Source organism: Musca domestica, unplaced genomic scaffold (genome assembly GCF_030504385.1).
Source record: "Musca domestica strain aabys unplaced genomic scaffold, Musca_domestica.polishedcontigs.V.1.1 5, whole genome shotgun sequence".
Lineage (NCBI taxonomy): Eukaryota > Metazoa > Arthropoda > Insecta > Diptera > Muscidae > Musca > Musca domestica.
The window spans coordinates 13713175-13728359 of NW_026712346.1; the positions used below are offsets into that span (position 1 = coordinate 13713175).

General features: G+C 34.5%; 2 protein-coding genes across 3 annotated transcripts in view; one reads left to right on the top strand and one right to left on the bottom strand.

The window, feature by feature from the left end:
• Positions 1 to 220: 220 nt before the first annotated feature.
• LOC101900076 (activating transcription factor of chaperone) overlaps positions 221 to 15185 on the top strand; it is a 40624-nt gene continuing 25659 nt past the window's right edge. The window contains exons 1-3 of the mRNA XM_005179098.4: positions 221 to 398; positions 8950 to 9228; positions 9308 to 9424. Coding sequence (XP_005179155.1) covers positions 9054 to 9228; positions 9308 to 9424 — 292 coding nt within the window. The 5' untranslated portion in view covers positions 221 to 398; positions 8950 to 9053. The remainder of the gene's footprint in view (positions 399 to 8949; positions 9229 to 9307; positions 9425 to 15185) is intronic.
• Positions 4738 to 7608, bottom strand: LOC131805011 (uncharacterized). Of its 2 annotated transcripts, none has more exons than XM_059128243.1 (2): positions 6226 to 7608; positions 4738 to 6075 (listed from the first exon to the last, which is right to left on the bottom strand). In XM_059128243.1, the coding sequence occupies exon 1, from the start codon at positions 7349 to 7351 to the stop codon at positions 6230 to 6232; it is 1122 nt and encodes a 373-aa protein (XP_058984226.1). In that variant the 5' UTR covers positions 7352 to 7608; the 3' UTR covers positions 4738 to 6075; positions 6226 to 6229. The 2 variants fall into 2 exon arrangements, with proteins under 2 accessions (XP_058984226.1, XP_058984225.1); XM_059128242.1 differs by having other exon boundaries at positions 6221 to 7608.

Here is a 15185-nt window from a genome sequence, read left to right on the forward strand (position 1 = left end):
AAAAACTCTGATATGTCAATATTATCTAATTTAACTAATTGTTGAAGTGTTCACAAGCGACGATATGTTGTTGCTACCCTGGCCAAAATGTGAACACACCTTGCGTCAAACGCTTTGATTTAGGCCAATTATAGTGACGGCCATGTGTACCCAAAATGTAAATTTGGTACTTTTCAGCACTGGCGTGAATAAGATTGGTTCAACTGAGCTATTTGATGATTTGCCTTCTCAGTCATTTTCCCCAATGAAACGTAAAAAGATTGAATATTTGCCCGTGTTTTTTGCATTTATATTTCGGTGAAAATGGATATATAGTCGGATTTTGCAACTAAGCAAACAAAAAAGGCACCAGTGCCCCAAAAGTTTAAAACATTCTACGAAAATGATTATAAAAAAGCGTAAGTATCTTCCCAGGGCAGGAATTAATAGGTTTTTAACTCAATGATATTTCCGTATCTGAGTGTCTAGAAAAGAATACAGCAGGTATTTTTTTTTTTTGCCAAATATATAAATATTTTAGTGACTGGCATAACACGATTACGAATTGGTTATTGCGTATGTGTATGTGTGTGTGGTATCGTTTGTGTTTGATCGCTGAATTTAGAAGGGGTAAGGGGAAATTCTGGTGAAATTCATTCCGTCGTTTGTTTTTATTCTATTTCGTGGAAATATGAAACATCAACATGTGTAGCTTGGCTTGTACAACGTGTATGGCTGTGAATGCAAATAAAGAGAGAAAGTTGTGGCAACGGATGACTGACGCAATACCATAATGTGTGTGCAACCAGTGCTTTTCAAACTGTGGAGTTTTGGCTCAAAATGCACAGTTTGGTTGGCAGATTTGTGCTACCATACACCATACCAGTTTTTAGGTGTTTTGTTTTGTTTAGCCTATTTCCAGCCACAGACAATAGATGCCAACGCATTGCAATTGTTACCAGCTCGCTTATTTTTGTTGTTCATTTGATAGTATCTTTCTGCGTGTGGAGTGTGGACAAGTTTGTATGTATGTTAACGTGGCAGCGCTGTTACTGTTACTAAAGTGCTCCGTCATTCACGTTAATAGCCCCCCCTTAAATATTTGCGCGTGTATGTTGATGATTTGTTATTCTGGAAAGGGTTTATTTGTATTTTATATAACGACATTTGGCAATAGAATGAACGGACGCATGCCTTTGTTTACTTTGTCTTCGCGGTTCTCTGCTTGGAAAGGGCCATTCGCAAAACGTTTGAACATTCAAGTTCAATACTAAGTTCTTTCTTATCAGTCTGCCTGTAGGTGCTGTTGCTGTTATCAACAATATTTTTGTTATTTTTTGTTTTTACGGCTGGGACTGGGTGGTGGTGGCTGTTTTTGTTCCACCAACCATATGGTTTTGTTGTAATGATTTAAAGAAGAAAAAAAAAAAAACACCTACATATTTTCGACCAATTTTTCGCAAAGCGAAAAAGAACTTGTTTCGATTTTCTTTAGCTTTTGAACGCACGTTTATATAATAAGAAATAATTTTTTTTTATTAAATAAACGGCATAACTCTTGTTTAGTTCTTTTTTAATTTTTTTAGTGGTAGATATTTTTACCCTGATCCCGGGAAACTATTTTTCTCGGGAAACTTTTTATTTTTGACCCGAAAGTCCGGGTTCAGGATCCCGACTAGTCCCGGACTAGTCCAACAAGTGGTTACATGATGGGGAATTTTTATGCGGTTCGGAAGTTATAGTCAAATTATCGATTTTTTGGACCCGTATTTTTTATGAAACCCCCAAAAAGTCGAAAAAGGGCCCATTATGGGGGTCAACCAAAGTGATGCCAAATTATTTATATTATAACCTTTCCAAAATGCTACAATTTGTCCTAATACCTTTTCTGGGTCCAGAGATATTATTTTCTAGGTACGTTCAACCGGCTACGGCCGTCCGTGTCTAGTCGGTGTCCCATGTCCCTCCCCCTAGGAAAAAATAGTTCCCGGAATCAGGGTAAAAACAACAATCTCTGGTAAAAAAAATTCGAGAAAATCGAGGAGTTTCTACTAAAATAGAGTTGTTCCGTTGTAGGGGTAAGGTTGGCATCCTGGTACAATGAAGAGAAGGTAGGCCAACTTTGAAAAAATTGCAAGTATAGAGGTCTACCTGTTTGGCTTGTAATGTCAGAAATAAACATTTTGAAAACATCCGAATTTGAATTTTTTCTGAACATTTTTTTTTGTTATTGAGAAGAAAACACATACATAAACAAATAAATATGACATATTAAGCCAAGAAAATAAAAAAAATGAAATCATATGGTATCATAGCCCTACCTTGATATCATTTTACCATGGTTGACACCTACCATGCGTCAAATAGTCTATCTGTCCGCCCGACAGATAGACTTTGCTTCTTATTTCCATTATAAATTTTTATTAACCAAAACTGTAAGTTAATAGAAATTTATGATGGAAACGCGATCAAATTCATCTTGACGAACAAAAATATGTTTGGTTGACTTTTTTAGTATTCAGATACGACCAAAATAACCTTTACACGTTCATACACATACACTCGTACAAACATACGTGTGTTATTATTATTTAAACGTGACTCTGAAGTTGAGTTTGGCATTTAACATTGGCTAAGCTCAAGAGATACCGTTAAGAATTCAAGGTTGTCCTATCACATACAGTTTGTAAAGTAAATGTTTGCAAAAGTAAATATTTTGCGCTGAAGCTTAAAACAACTCTAGAATAGTAAAAACAACCCTGCCTTGGCTATTTTTACCTTGATTCATTTCATTTCATTTATTTACCTTACAAATAAATATAAATAAGCCCACAGGGCCCATAACTTATATTATCTATCTACAATACCCTAACATAATACAAATTCAATGATTAATTCAAACTTAACAAATAACATATTAAACCTAATAATTTATCTTAATAATTCACGAGAAGCTCGAACCCTACACCTCGATTCACCATCACCAACTAAACAATAGTCTAGTAGAGCAGTGAAAAAGTGTAGCAGAAACGAGCTAAAAATAAGAGATAACTATTTTATTACTCACAAAACAGAGTATAAATAGTAACTCACATTATACCCTACAAATAAAATTAAGAAGATAATATAGTGGCTCCCCAGCCCAAACAAAAAGAAAAACAAAAAGAAAAACCCATAATAAACCGACGCAACCACTACAAAAACATAGCCTACATATTTAGGCGAAGGTATTCAATTACTTTAACCCTAAACAGATAATTGGTATGGGCAAAAGTACGTAAGGCCAAAGGAAGCTGATTCCACAATCTCACCGCCCTAACCACAAATGATCTCTCACCAATGGAGGACGAAAACCTTGGACACAACAATTGAGGATTTCGAGATGATCTACAAAACACAAAGTTCTCACGAAGAGGCGAGTCAAAATTGCACATAACACTGTAATGAAATTGAAGAATACGAAGATCAACGTAGCTGCTAAATGGCAATCCCAGGAGATCATTAACAAAACAAGAAACATGATCACCACGACGCAAGCCATACACATAGCGAACAATCGAATTTACCGCCCTACGGATACGTTGCATTTGAGAAGAAGTAGTACCGGAGACTACCTCTAGACAATAATTTACCTGCGATAGCAGCAAGGATACAACCACTCTCTTCCTAACATGACAAGACAAATAAGCATTAAGACAATACAGCCTCCGCAGCTGAAACCTTATGCGACAAAGCAAGGAATCAATGTGTCTCTTAAAGTCCAACTTCCGATCAATTATAATACCAAGACATTTCATTTCATCAACAAATTTCACTAACACAGAACCCACAGTAATATTAAGAGAACCACCATTACCATGATCATTGAACAGCATAGCTTTAGTTTTATTCCAATTAATCATAAGGCCATTTAGCGAAATCCACGACGAAAGAGACAAAACAATAGAATTAACCAACCCTTCCAACCCAGCAATATCAGCCTCTCTGAAGAAAACATGAATATCATCTGCATACAAAAACAGACAACACCTGTCATCAACAACTGAGTGCACAATGTCATTAATGAACATAATAAATAACAACGGTCCCAGTACAGAACCTTGCGGGACTCCACATTGGACACTACAAACTTCAGACGAAACACCCAAATGAACAACAAACTGAGACCTACCTTCCAAATATGAAGCCATTAAACGACACGCAGAAGATGAAAAACCAAACTTAAACCTCAGCTTGTCAAGTAAAAGGGAATGGTTGATCGAATCAAAAGCCTTTGACAAGTCAAGGCCCAATAATAACCCAACATCCGATGAATTAAATACATCTCTAATCATGTCAGTAAGATATAATAAGTGCGTGGTCGTACTACATCGTCGCCGAAAACCAAACTGAGAACTACTCAATAGCCTACGATCATCAAGGAAGTCAACAATCGCTTCTTTAATAATATGCTCAACGACTTTTGACATAGCAGGTAGAATGCTAATGGGACGCAGATTCGGCAAATCAAATGATTCACCAGTTTTCGGCACAGGAACAATTCGTGCAACCTTCCACGCCCGAGGAAAAGTAGATGTCATAAAAATCGAGTTAACAAAATGCAGGAAATGACAGGAAATGTATGGAAATATAAGTTTAAAAAACTTTACTGGCACGCCATCAACCCCCACAGCTCCCGACTTAATTTTATTTAATGACCTTACAACATCAGAATAAAATATGCAATAAAACCGAAAAACATCATCTCCCACATGACCCTCACTATAAAAAGACTGACCACGCTCACCCACAAAACCAGGATTCCCACCGGAAAAATAATGATTAGCAGCATTGACATCAATTGGTGGAGCTTCATTATCACTACCCAAAACACCAAACGACTTTAGAGATTTCCACAGCTGATTATTATTCATACGACCAAAGAAATCATTATAGTACTTACGCCTCTCATTCCTCATCACAGCCTTACAACGATTCCTATACATACAATATATTATTCTATTACCCTCCATAGGTCGCTTGCGCCACTCAAAGTACGCAAGATCTCTAAACATCCGTGCCGATTTTACCACATCAGATTCCAACCATGCATCATTCCTGGGGTTGACCTTACGAACCGAAACAGGAACGAAAGACAATAGCGCGTTAAACAACAAATCAAATAGTGAAAGTTGACAATTCACATCAGAAGTGGAATATAAGGGGTTGAAGTCAAAATCAGATATGAAATTTAAAATGCCCAACCAATCCGCTCGGCCAAAGTTACGATACTCAATAAATCTCTCCTCTGAAAATACAGGCAGGTTAAGCGAACCAAAAACAAAGGCATGGTGTGATATACCAGGACATCGACCCTGAGACGAGAAACCCAAGGACAAATTATCACTAGTAAGGCAAAAATCAATTAACGAGGTAGAGTTTTGGGCCAAATCATAATGGGTAGGTTTCATGTTATGCACAATAGTTAGCCCCAATGATCTGCATAATCCTCTCATCGAAACAGAGTTCGAAGACACAAATAAATTACAGTTAAAATCACCAAGGACAATGATATTAGAGAAGCGATCAAACAAACTCTCATGTACATCACAGAAAGACTGAACATCGCCATGGGGAAGATATACTACCGCCACAAGCAAAACCAATGCCCCAATATTCAACTCAACACACACCGACTCACAAACACCAAAATTATTTGAACGAAAAACTACCTTATAAGGAGTGCCACTACCAATATAGAGACATACCCCACCACCAACACGACCAACACGATCACTCCGCACCAGCTTATATCCTGGAACAACCAACGATTTCGATGAGAGTGCAGAATTAAGCCAAGATTCAGTGACACCAAAAATGCTGATACCACTACCAACCAGCAAGGATCGAAGCTCATCAATTTTATTATTGAATCTCGATGGGCGAATACTTTGGCAGTTCAAGTGGCCATACGTTAGTTTACCAGACAAACCCTCAAATAAGGGTTTAAAAAAGTGAGCGTCATTAATTATGGGTCCCAGATTATCATCAAGTGACATCAAACCAAATAAAGGGGCTGGGGAGCAAAATTATGTAAATTCGATTTCGCATCTTATACTAAAAATTGAAAAATATAAATATATAAATAAAAAAAATAAATAATAAATAATAATATGAAAGATTATTTAGAACAAATAAACAATAATTTGCATCAAGAAAACAATTAAATTGCCAATGAGATCAAAACAAAATTAATATTTACATTACATGACTACACTCCCAGCAGCATATCACCAACCAACGGAGCACCACCCGGTTGCAGAGGACAACTACGAGCAAATTCAAGAAGCTCTTGTCGCTCAAAAATTGTTTTACTTCCATCACCAAGTATTACCTCAACTTGAGGTTCATCACTATTTAACAACCTGAATTTCTTAATCTTCTTCTTCTTGAGCAGGCCTCTGCAGGCAAAGACAAGACTAGATGCCGATTTAACAAGATGATCATTTAAGTAGATACGGGACTCCAATAGACAATTCTCCATAACTTCTTTTAGGGTTACCTTCCCTCTTTTAACAAATCGGCGGATAAGGGAATCTCTTGTCTGAATAGAATTAAACTTCACCAAAACCGCTCTACGTTCAGATATGTAACAGCACTGCTGCATGTCGCCATGAGATAGTTGCAACCTACACAAATTAGCAACTTTAACAACAAAGCTCCTGAGGTCTTTAATATTTTCCGGCAAACCTCTTATAATGATATCAGCTCTGTTAAGCCTTCGCTGGAGCACATTGTTAAAAGACTCAAGCTCAGAAATCCTATCAGCAAGTTTCTTTTCTGCTAACAAAGCCGTACTTTTAACTTCAGAGACTGTCATCTTCAACTCAACTACGGCCTTTTTAAGCTCAACCACATCACGCTTTACCTCAGATATTTGTGCATTATAAAGATCAAACAGAGCATCAGTTTTGGTACGGAATTCAGACAGACATCTAGCCATATACGTGTCCATTTGTTGTTTCATAGACAAAATCAAGTTATCCTGCAGCTCTCGCAGAGCATCTGAATTCCCAACAAAATCACACGCAGCCACACCAACTGTCCCATCACCACCATTCAAAGAAGCATCAGCTGTGGCACCAACCCTAGATGCATCAACTGCAGTGTTCGCTTTTGTTCCGCGATCAACCACACCAGCGTCACCACTACCACCAGCAGCCCGAACACAGCACACACAAGTGTATCTGAGTTGCTTATTTATTTTAGCCTCAGCCTCAGAAATGCCAACGCAATCCAAATGGAAAAAATTTGCACAGCCTTTGCAACCAATTTTATATTTGGATTTGGCAATATGATCCTTACAAACATTACAGGTCAATAGCGACGGCATTTTCAGGATTACCTTGGCAGATGCAAATGAATAAAAAAAAGAGCGCCAAACGAAAATGCACAGCAACAGGTTAAAAAGATGAGAAGAAAAACCAACTCCACCAAAAGCCACAGCTCCAGACCTTCAAACACCAATATCCACAAGAAATAGTCCAGTCAATTTGTAAAAATCTCCAATTTTAAATATTTAATTATTTTCTTGACAGAGCTCAAATTTAATGCTTGTTCATTGCAGGGATCTATAGTAAAAGATTTTTGAAAAATTACAAAGTTTTTAGACCCAAATAACTTTCATACCCCCCAAAAATCAGTATACAAATTCCTAGTCGATTTAATGATGTGTCTGCATTGGTCTAGTATTAATAGTAATCATGGGTCCTCGATGGTAGTTTTCTTTACAACTTCCTTCTGACTGCTTTATAGCTTTTCCCGATTCCAAGCACATACAAACTTTGAATGCGTTTTATAAGCAAATTTCAGTTTTTCTTGCTTAATAAACTGCAGAAATTGTTCAATACAGACTCACTATTTTATATGGAACCCATATAAATCTAGCAACTTATTTTATTTATTTTTAGGGTTTCAGTCGCCCAAATATCCAATTGGTCATAATTTTTCGTCCTCCATCGCTACGGAGCTAAAGAGTCCACCAAAAAAGACTGTGATTTAATATTTACATATATTAATATTTACACATATTAATTTAGAATTTGAAAAACTCTAGACGGCACCGCACAAAGGACACAAAATGTTAATAACAAGACAATCTGCTTTTTAAAACGAAAAAATTATGCTCGAAATTCAAATTCCATAGACTGTTTTAGTTAATTGGGCTTTGACTTAGTGTTCGCTAAATGTTCAATATCAGTACCAGTTTTGGCAAATTTTTCATGCAGACAAAAGTTAAGTTTTTCTCATTTTAAAGGGAATTTGCAATTCGGCCCAGTCAAAACTCACACCATTCTTTTGACAAGTAAATGTTAAAAAATATGAATTTTACGTCCTATTTTGTTTTTTTTTTTTTTTTTTTTTTTTTCGAAATATTGGGTCCTACTATTAATTGGTATCTTATGAAGACTCCAATGTTTGGCACGAAATACAAAATAATATTCCATTGCTTTCTGCACTGTACTTCCCATTACTCTTTTACTTCAAATGATATGCACAATGTAAATGATAAATAATAAACTATCAAAAATGGTAACAGCACACATAGCCAACTTTTTTATTTTAAGGATATGAATGTACGAGTAGAAAATGCTAACTTATTTGCGATTTCCAGAAGTTGAAGTTTATTTAATTATTTGGTTCCTCCTCTATTGAGCTTACAACCTCGTCACTTGGGTAAAAAAAGTTTTATGTCATAGAAGTTATTTTTTAATATAACTTCTGGGGAGAATATCCCAGACAAAAAACAAGGGAACTGATGAGGATTGGTGGCTCTTTCCGAAACCTAGGTATTCCTTGCCTTACACCCTGGTAAACATTACCATCGTTCTCCACTAATAAACAAACGTTGTTTTTATAAAAACAACAATAAAGACCTTTTGGCAAAAACAAAATTCACAAAAATAATTTTTATTTTTCGTTTTATTACAGAGCCGCCATGGCTCCCTCAGCTTCGGAAAGCGTCTTATTAGGACAAGGCCCCTTGTATTTACATCTTACGTTAACATCAATATCTGAAACATCTTTAAATTTTAATGACATCATCCACGGACATGAACAATATGACAACCATGGAATCATTAGCGTTGCCTCAAGATCTGTGTTGGGAAGGCAAAATGGAGCCTATTTCGCCGCCCAACGGCGAATTACTTCCCGTATGTGAAGAACTTAACGAGAATTGGCTCGCCCCCGACGATAATTTTGCAAATGGTTAGTATGCAGATTATATGCATTTGATATAACACAATTAGCAATAACAAATACATTTTGATTTCATGTTTTTAACTAGATATGATCATATTCCCCGCTCAAATTGATTTTGAATTAAAACATCATGATGTCGATCTGGTCGAAGCATTGCCTGATGATGAAGATTTGATAATGGAGTTTTACGATTTGAAAGAGGGTAAGTAGTGCATAAAACATGAACTCTGTACTGGAGCCTTATTATGTCAAATAGACTTTTTAAACATTCAACAATTGGTTTTGTTTATTAACATTTTTTCACAAACTTTTTTATATTGGGGAAAACCACAAAACTTGAATGGAATATTGTGGTCTCTTCACAAAATTGAATCGATAATAAGGCAGAAATGTTATGTCCCAAAATTGTACATTTTGTTTGTCTTTAACGTGGAAAATATAATTTTCTGTTTTCTCTATATTTGAAATAATTTTAAATTATTTTCATTTTTTTGTTTATGTTTTGACAGAATAGGGGCACCAAAAGAAAAATAAAAAATATTTATGGGGTAGGTTTTTTCTAACTTCTGTAATTGCGGTATGGGTTAAACTCATAGTGCAATAAGGAGGTAGGAGAGCTTCGTAAAACTACGGAAATACTAATACTATGCCTGCTTCCTGTCAGAATCGTTCAAAATTATATACAACAAGTTGTTTTCATTTTTTCCTCATTTTTAAAATGAGTTAAATAGCGCGAAAATTGAATGAAATGCCTGGATTTTCTCTCAACAACATGATCCAAACTGTTCAATCTTTCAATTTCATGTCTTTCATCTTTCATTTTTCAAAACAATAAATACATACACAAAATTGACAGAAGTCGGGCACACTTAAATTGTAATTATAATCAGCTGGTAGCTCTACCTTACCACTATACAATGGATTAAACTAAATATATTTAAATTATAAGAATGTTTCATTCATTCCTATTTTCAACATACAAAACTCTTGGGGAGAATATTCCATACAAAAAAGAAGGGACTGATGAGGATTGGTGGCTCTTTTCGAAACCACGCCTTACCCCCTGGTAAACATTACCATCTTTCTCCACTAATAAACAAACGCTGTTTTTATAAAAACTTGGTTAAAAACATCTATATTAAATAGTGAAATTTTATATTCAAAATATCAAATATTTAGAAAAGATCGTGTTTGTATAAAAGTCAATTAAATACCACTAATTTAATTGATCTAAATGATTTTCTTCATATAGAATTTGTTGGTGTTTCCATTGAATTGGGCAAATCTAAATTGTTTGAAACTTGCTCTTATATTCCACCTTTATCTTCACTCGACATTTATAATCAGCATTTATCAGCAGTAAATTTAATCACTGAAAAAATAAAAGATTCCGATCGCATCCTGATCCTGGGTGATTTTGATATGCCTTCCATTAGGTGGCTTCCAATACCAGATTCTGAATCTTTGATTCCTTTGCCATCCGAAATGAAGAGGACCCAGTATACATTTGATGTTATAAATAGTTTTTGTGACTTAAATCTTTATCAAATAAACAGTGTGAAAAATCCCCACGGCAACATTCTTGATTTGGCGTTTGTAAATATAACACAGCATTTTGATATATTCAGAATTCCTCCAATATGCACTCCTGAAGATATATACCACCCAACTTTATATATCTCCATGACTCACAGTTATTTAATTAAAGAAAGTCAGTCCGACTCATTTAAAACTGTCCTTAATTACAAAACAAGTAAGCAAAGGCTATAGTCGTGCGGGGCCGACCATGTGATACTCTACAACACTACAATATGTTCGAAGTCCCCTTATATCCAAATCCATTTTGGAAGATTTCGTTTTTGAAATAATATCAAAGATCCCTGAGAGGGCAACCTCTAACCCTTACGTTTTTGACCCGGAGAATTTGCCTATATATTTACGCTCTCCGTAGTGTTTTAAGTATTCAAAATGATTTCACACGAAAATTGTGGTCCATTTTACAGTTTAATATAATCCAATGATCATCTATAATGCTAGCCTTCTTCCCTGTCCTTAACTCTCTTCTGATGCGAAATTCTATGTCGATTTACAATTCAAAAATGTAAGTCAAATTGAAAAAATCGCATGCGATAAATAATATGACAAAAATTAAAAAAAAAAATAAAACAAAAGATATTCAATTCTTTATTGGTATATTTTTCCGCGATTTTCTTAGATTTTATACTTTTGTATCAAGAGACCATTCCGAATTGATGGGAATTGTGAACATCGGCCCAGCGGTACTTGATTTACAAGCAGAATAAATAAGATCAATGCTTTTACATATATATTGTACATATATATTGTATAGTAAGATCCATATATACTTTCCTATGTGGGAAACCAATATTTCGAGGTGTTACATAATTTTTGGCCCAATTAAACTTATAATACCCCCAACACATAGTGTTGTAGGGTATAAAAACTAATTTTCGAAAACTTAACACCCTCATTTCCTCTGTAAATTGGGCTTCTGTGTGCCTGTGTAACAGCCATAAAGATATGGAATATGTAATTGATAAAGTTTATGTTATTTTAAATAGACTTGAACTGGAATGTGTTCCAACTACTAGAATTAAAAATTCAAATAAATATCCATGGATAACCCCTGAGTTATCAAGTTTAAAAAAATCTAAAAATGTGCTTTTTCGTAAATATAAAAAATCAGGCTTAGCAATAGATTATACTAATTACTCTATTGCTAGATCTAAACGTACTTTAGAGTCTCGTAGATTGTATAATCTTTACCTAGACAAGATTAAAAATAATTTTAAATCCAATCCTAAACCTTTTTATGATTTTGTTAATCTACAACGAAAAGTTTCCTCAAAGCCCTCAGTATTGAAATACAAAAATAAAGAATTTGTCACAGGCACAGATATTGCTGAATGTTTCGCACATTTTTTTGCCACAACCTATTCCAGTACATCTTGCCAAATTAAAGATTCGTATCCTTATAAGTTATCACAGGCTGATCAAATCAGTATGCCTTTTCTACAACGTCAGGAGGTGTCCAATAGTCGCCATAGTTTAAAATCCATTAAAAGTCCAGGACCGGATGGCATACCTAACATAATTTTTAAATATTGTTCAGAAACATTAGCAATTCCTTTAAGTATATTATTTAAATATTCACTTAAATTTGGTCACTTTCCTACTTTCTGGAAAAAAATCTTATATTATACCTTCACATAAGTCTGGTAGTCTTACTAATGTGTCAGATTTTTAATTCCTGCAGTAATTTCAGTGAAAATTCAATCTGTATTGAGTCCATATCAGCATGGTTTTCGTAGTGGTCTTTCAACTACAACAAATCTTATACAATTTACGTCAACAGTAATAAAAGGATTTGTTCAGCGTAAACAAACTCATACAATTTATACCGATTTTATATGGGTTTCAACACAAACTTAGTCAAATGGATATCATCTTACTTACAAGATAGATCGCAACTAGGAAGGAAGTCACCTTGGTCCAGTCCTCTTTATTTTATTTATCAACGATTTACCTAATTCCATAAATTACTCGAAATTGTTAATGTACGCAGATGATGTTAAATTATACATTTCCCATAATTGTGATAAACAAGCTAGTTTATTTCAAAACGATTTAGATAGCCTTTTTCAATGGTGCAGGTTAAATAGTATGGAGTTAAGTTTAAGCAAATGTAAGCATATGTGCTTCTCCAGATCTTCTTCTCTGATATTGCAATATAATATTGACAGTCATTCATTATCAACTATCATTTATTGGATCTTGATGGATCCAAAATTAAATTTTAATAGCCATGTAATAACAATAGTAAATAAAGCAAATGGTGTTTTAGGTTTTGTTAAACGGTGGGCCAAAGAATTTTCTGATCCATATATAACAAAACAGTTATTTTCGTCTCTTGTTAGACCTATATTAGAATACGGTTCTGTTGTATGGGATCCTCAATATGCAATATACACAGATAAAATAGAATCCGTGTAAAAACAATTTCTGCTATTTGCCTTACGAGGGAGGTTTACATTCGAATAGTGATTTTGTTTTGCCCTTTATGCTAGCAGGCTAAAATTAATTAGATTGTATACACTTAAAAGCAGAACTATGTTGAACTCCATGTTTGTACTAAAAATATTAAATGGTAATATACCTTCAGATTTCCTATTCTCATATATTAGAATTAATGTTCCGTTTAGATCTAGTAGATACTACCAATTATTATATACTGATTTTCACCGCACGAATTATTCAATGGGCGAACCTCTTAGTAAAATGTGTGTTGACTTTAATTCTGTGTACTGTAATGTAGATTTTGGTATGAGTTTAGAAGTTATTAAATCTAGAATAATTTTATTTTTAAACAATTAAAATACATGTTTTATTATTTGGCAAACTAGCTGATGAATTAGAAACTGTAGCTGGTTTTCAATTCCCTACTAAATTCCCATTATAATGCGGATCATGATGTGTACGCGATCCCTTCGTAAAGGGAGGTCGCCCAATCGGTCGACAGGGGTGGGAATGTGAGGCAAGGGAACGTTCGATAAATAAAATAAAAAAAAATAATGGTATTAAGCTTGACTATTTTGCAACAAAAAATACTACGGTATCCTGAACAAACATGCCAACACTGTTCTGTAAATTAAATTAATTTATGTAGTGAAAAATTGACGGGGGATCCAATGCAAAAATCTGCAGTTTTACTTTGTTTTTTTCTCAGTTTTTCAGAACATGTAAAAGAGTTGTAACACACATTTCTTCATGTAAATAAATTGTGGATCAATATTGCTGCATACTTTTAGGCATTACCAATTTTTTCATATAAAATTGTTTAACATGACGTTATTGATTGAAACAAATTAAGAACAAAAATTATTGGTATTCAATAAACATCGATTCAATAATGTATTACATGTATTCGATTTAATAATTTTTGTCAATAAAATTAATAAATTTACCAATGTCTTAATGGACAATCCCTGTGGATTATTAGCCATGAAACTAAATAGAAATAAATAGTTTTTATTTTATAAAAAAAGGAAGACCTAAAAAGTGCAAAAAGAACAAGTCTTGAATTATTGATATGAAAATATGTTATAGCCCGTTTTTTTTTTAATTTGTGGAAAATTGTAGCCGAAGTAGATATTTGCAATGTATTGTAAAATACTGTGAGAACACTAAAAAAACAATTGCAATGTGATAAATACTATTTAGAAATGCAATTATTGACTACTCAAACACGAATGATTATTCGGACCGGAAACAGACTAAACATTGATTTATTTGCATAATTGGGGTCTTTTCAATAGATTGGAATATCATTTTGCAGTCCTCGTCATGATTGTAGTTCTACATTTGAAGAAAATAATATATTTTCTCAACATAGTTGAGCTCACGTGAAATTCTACTCATTGGTGTCGTTTTGCAACGTTAAATAGTGCAAACAATATGAAAAGGAATATATTTCTTTATTTCTATATGCAGGGTGAGATGAAAAAACTGCAACAAAGTCAGACGCCATAATTTTTACATTTTTTTTAAATGTTATTGAATGAAGCAAAAAATGTCAGAAGTAGCATCAAATTTTAGAACAAGTTTAGATCTTTTCTAATTGGTTACCTTTGGCACGAATTATGCCCCTCAAACGGCCAATGAAACCGTCACACGTTTGCCCGAATGTTGCTCTGCGGTATTTTGGCCCATTCCCGGCGAAGGGTTTGCTTGAGGTGATCGATACTTTGGTATTTTTTAGTGTCACCTTGCTTTCCAAAATACTCCAGACACAATAGTCCAACGGATTGGTATCCGGAAATTTTGGTGGCCATTAAATGAGGAAATGAAGCGAGGAACCTCATTTTGTAACGATTCTTGGGTGTCGCGTGCTGAGTGCGGTGGTGCTGAAAAATGTTTGCGTGCCCACGGCTTTTATACACCCT

Coding starts and splice junctions, on each gene's coding strand:
- LOC131805011 (XM_059128243.1), bottom strand. CDS start 7,351: ATGCCGTCGCTATTGACCTGTAATGTTTGTAAGGATCATATTGCCAAA.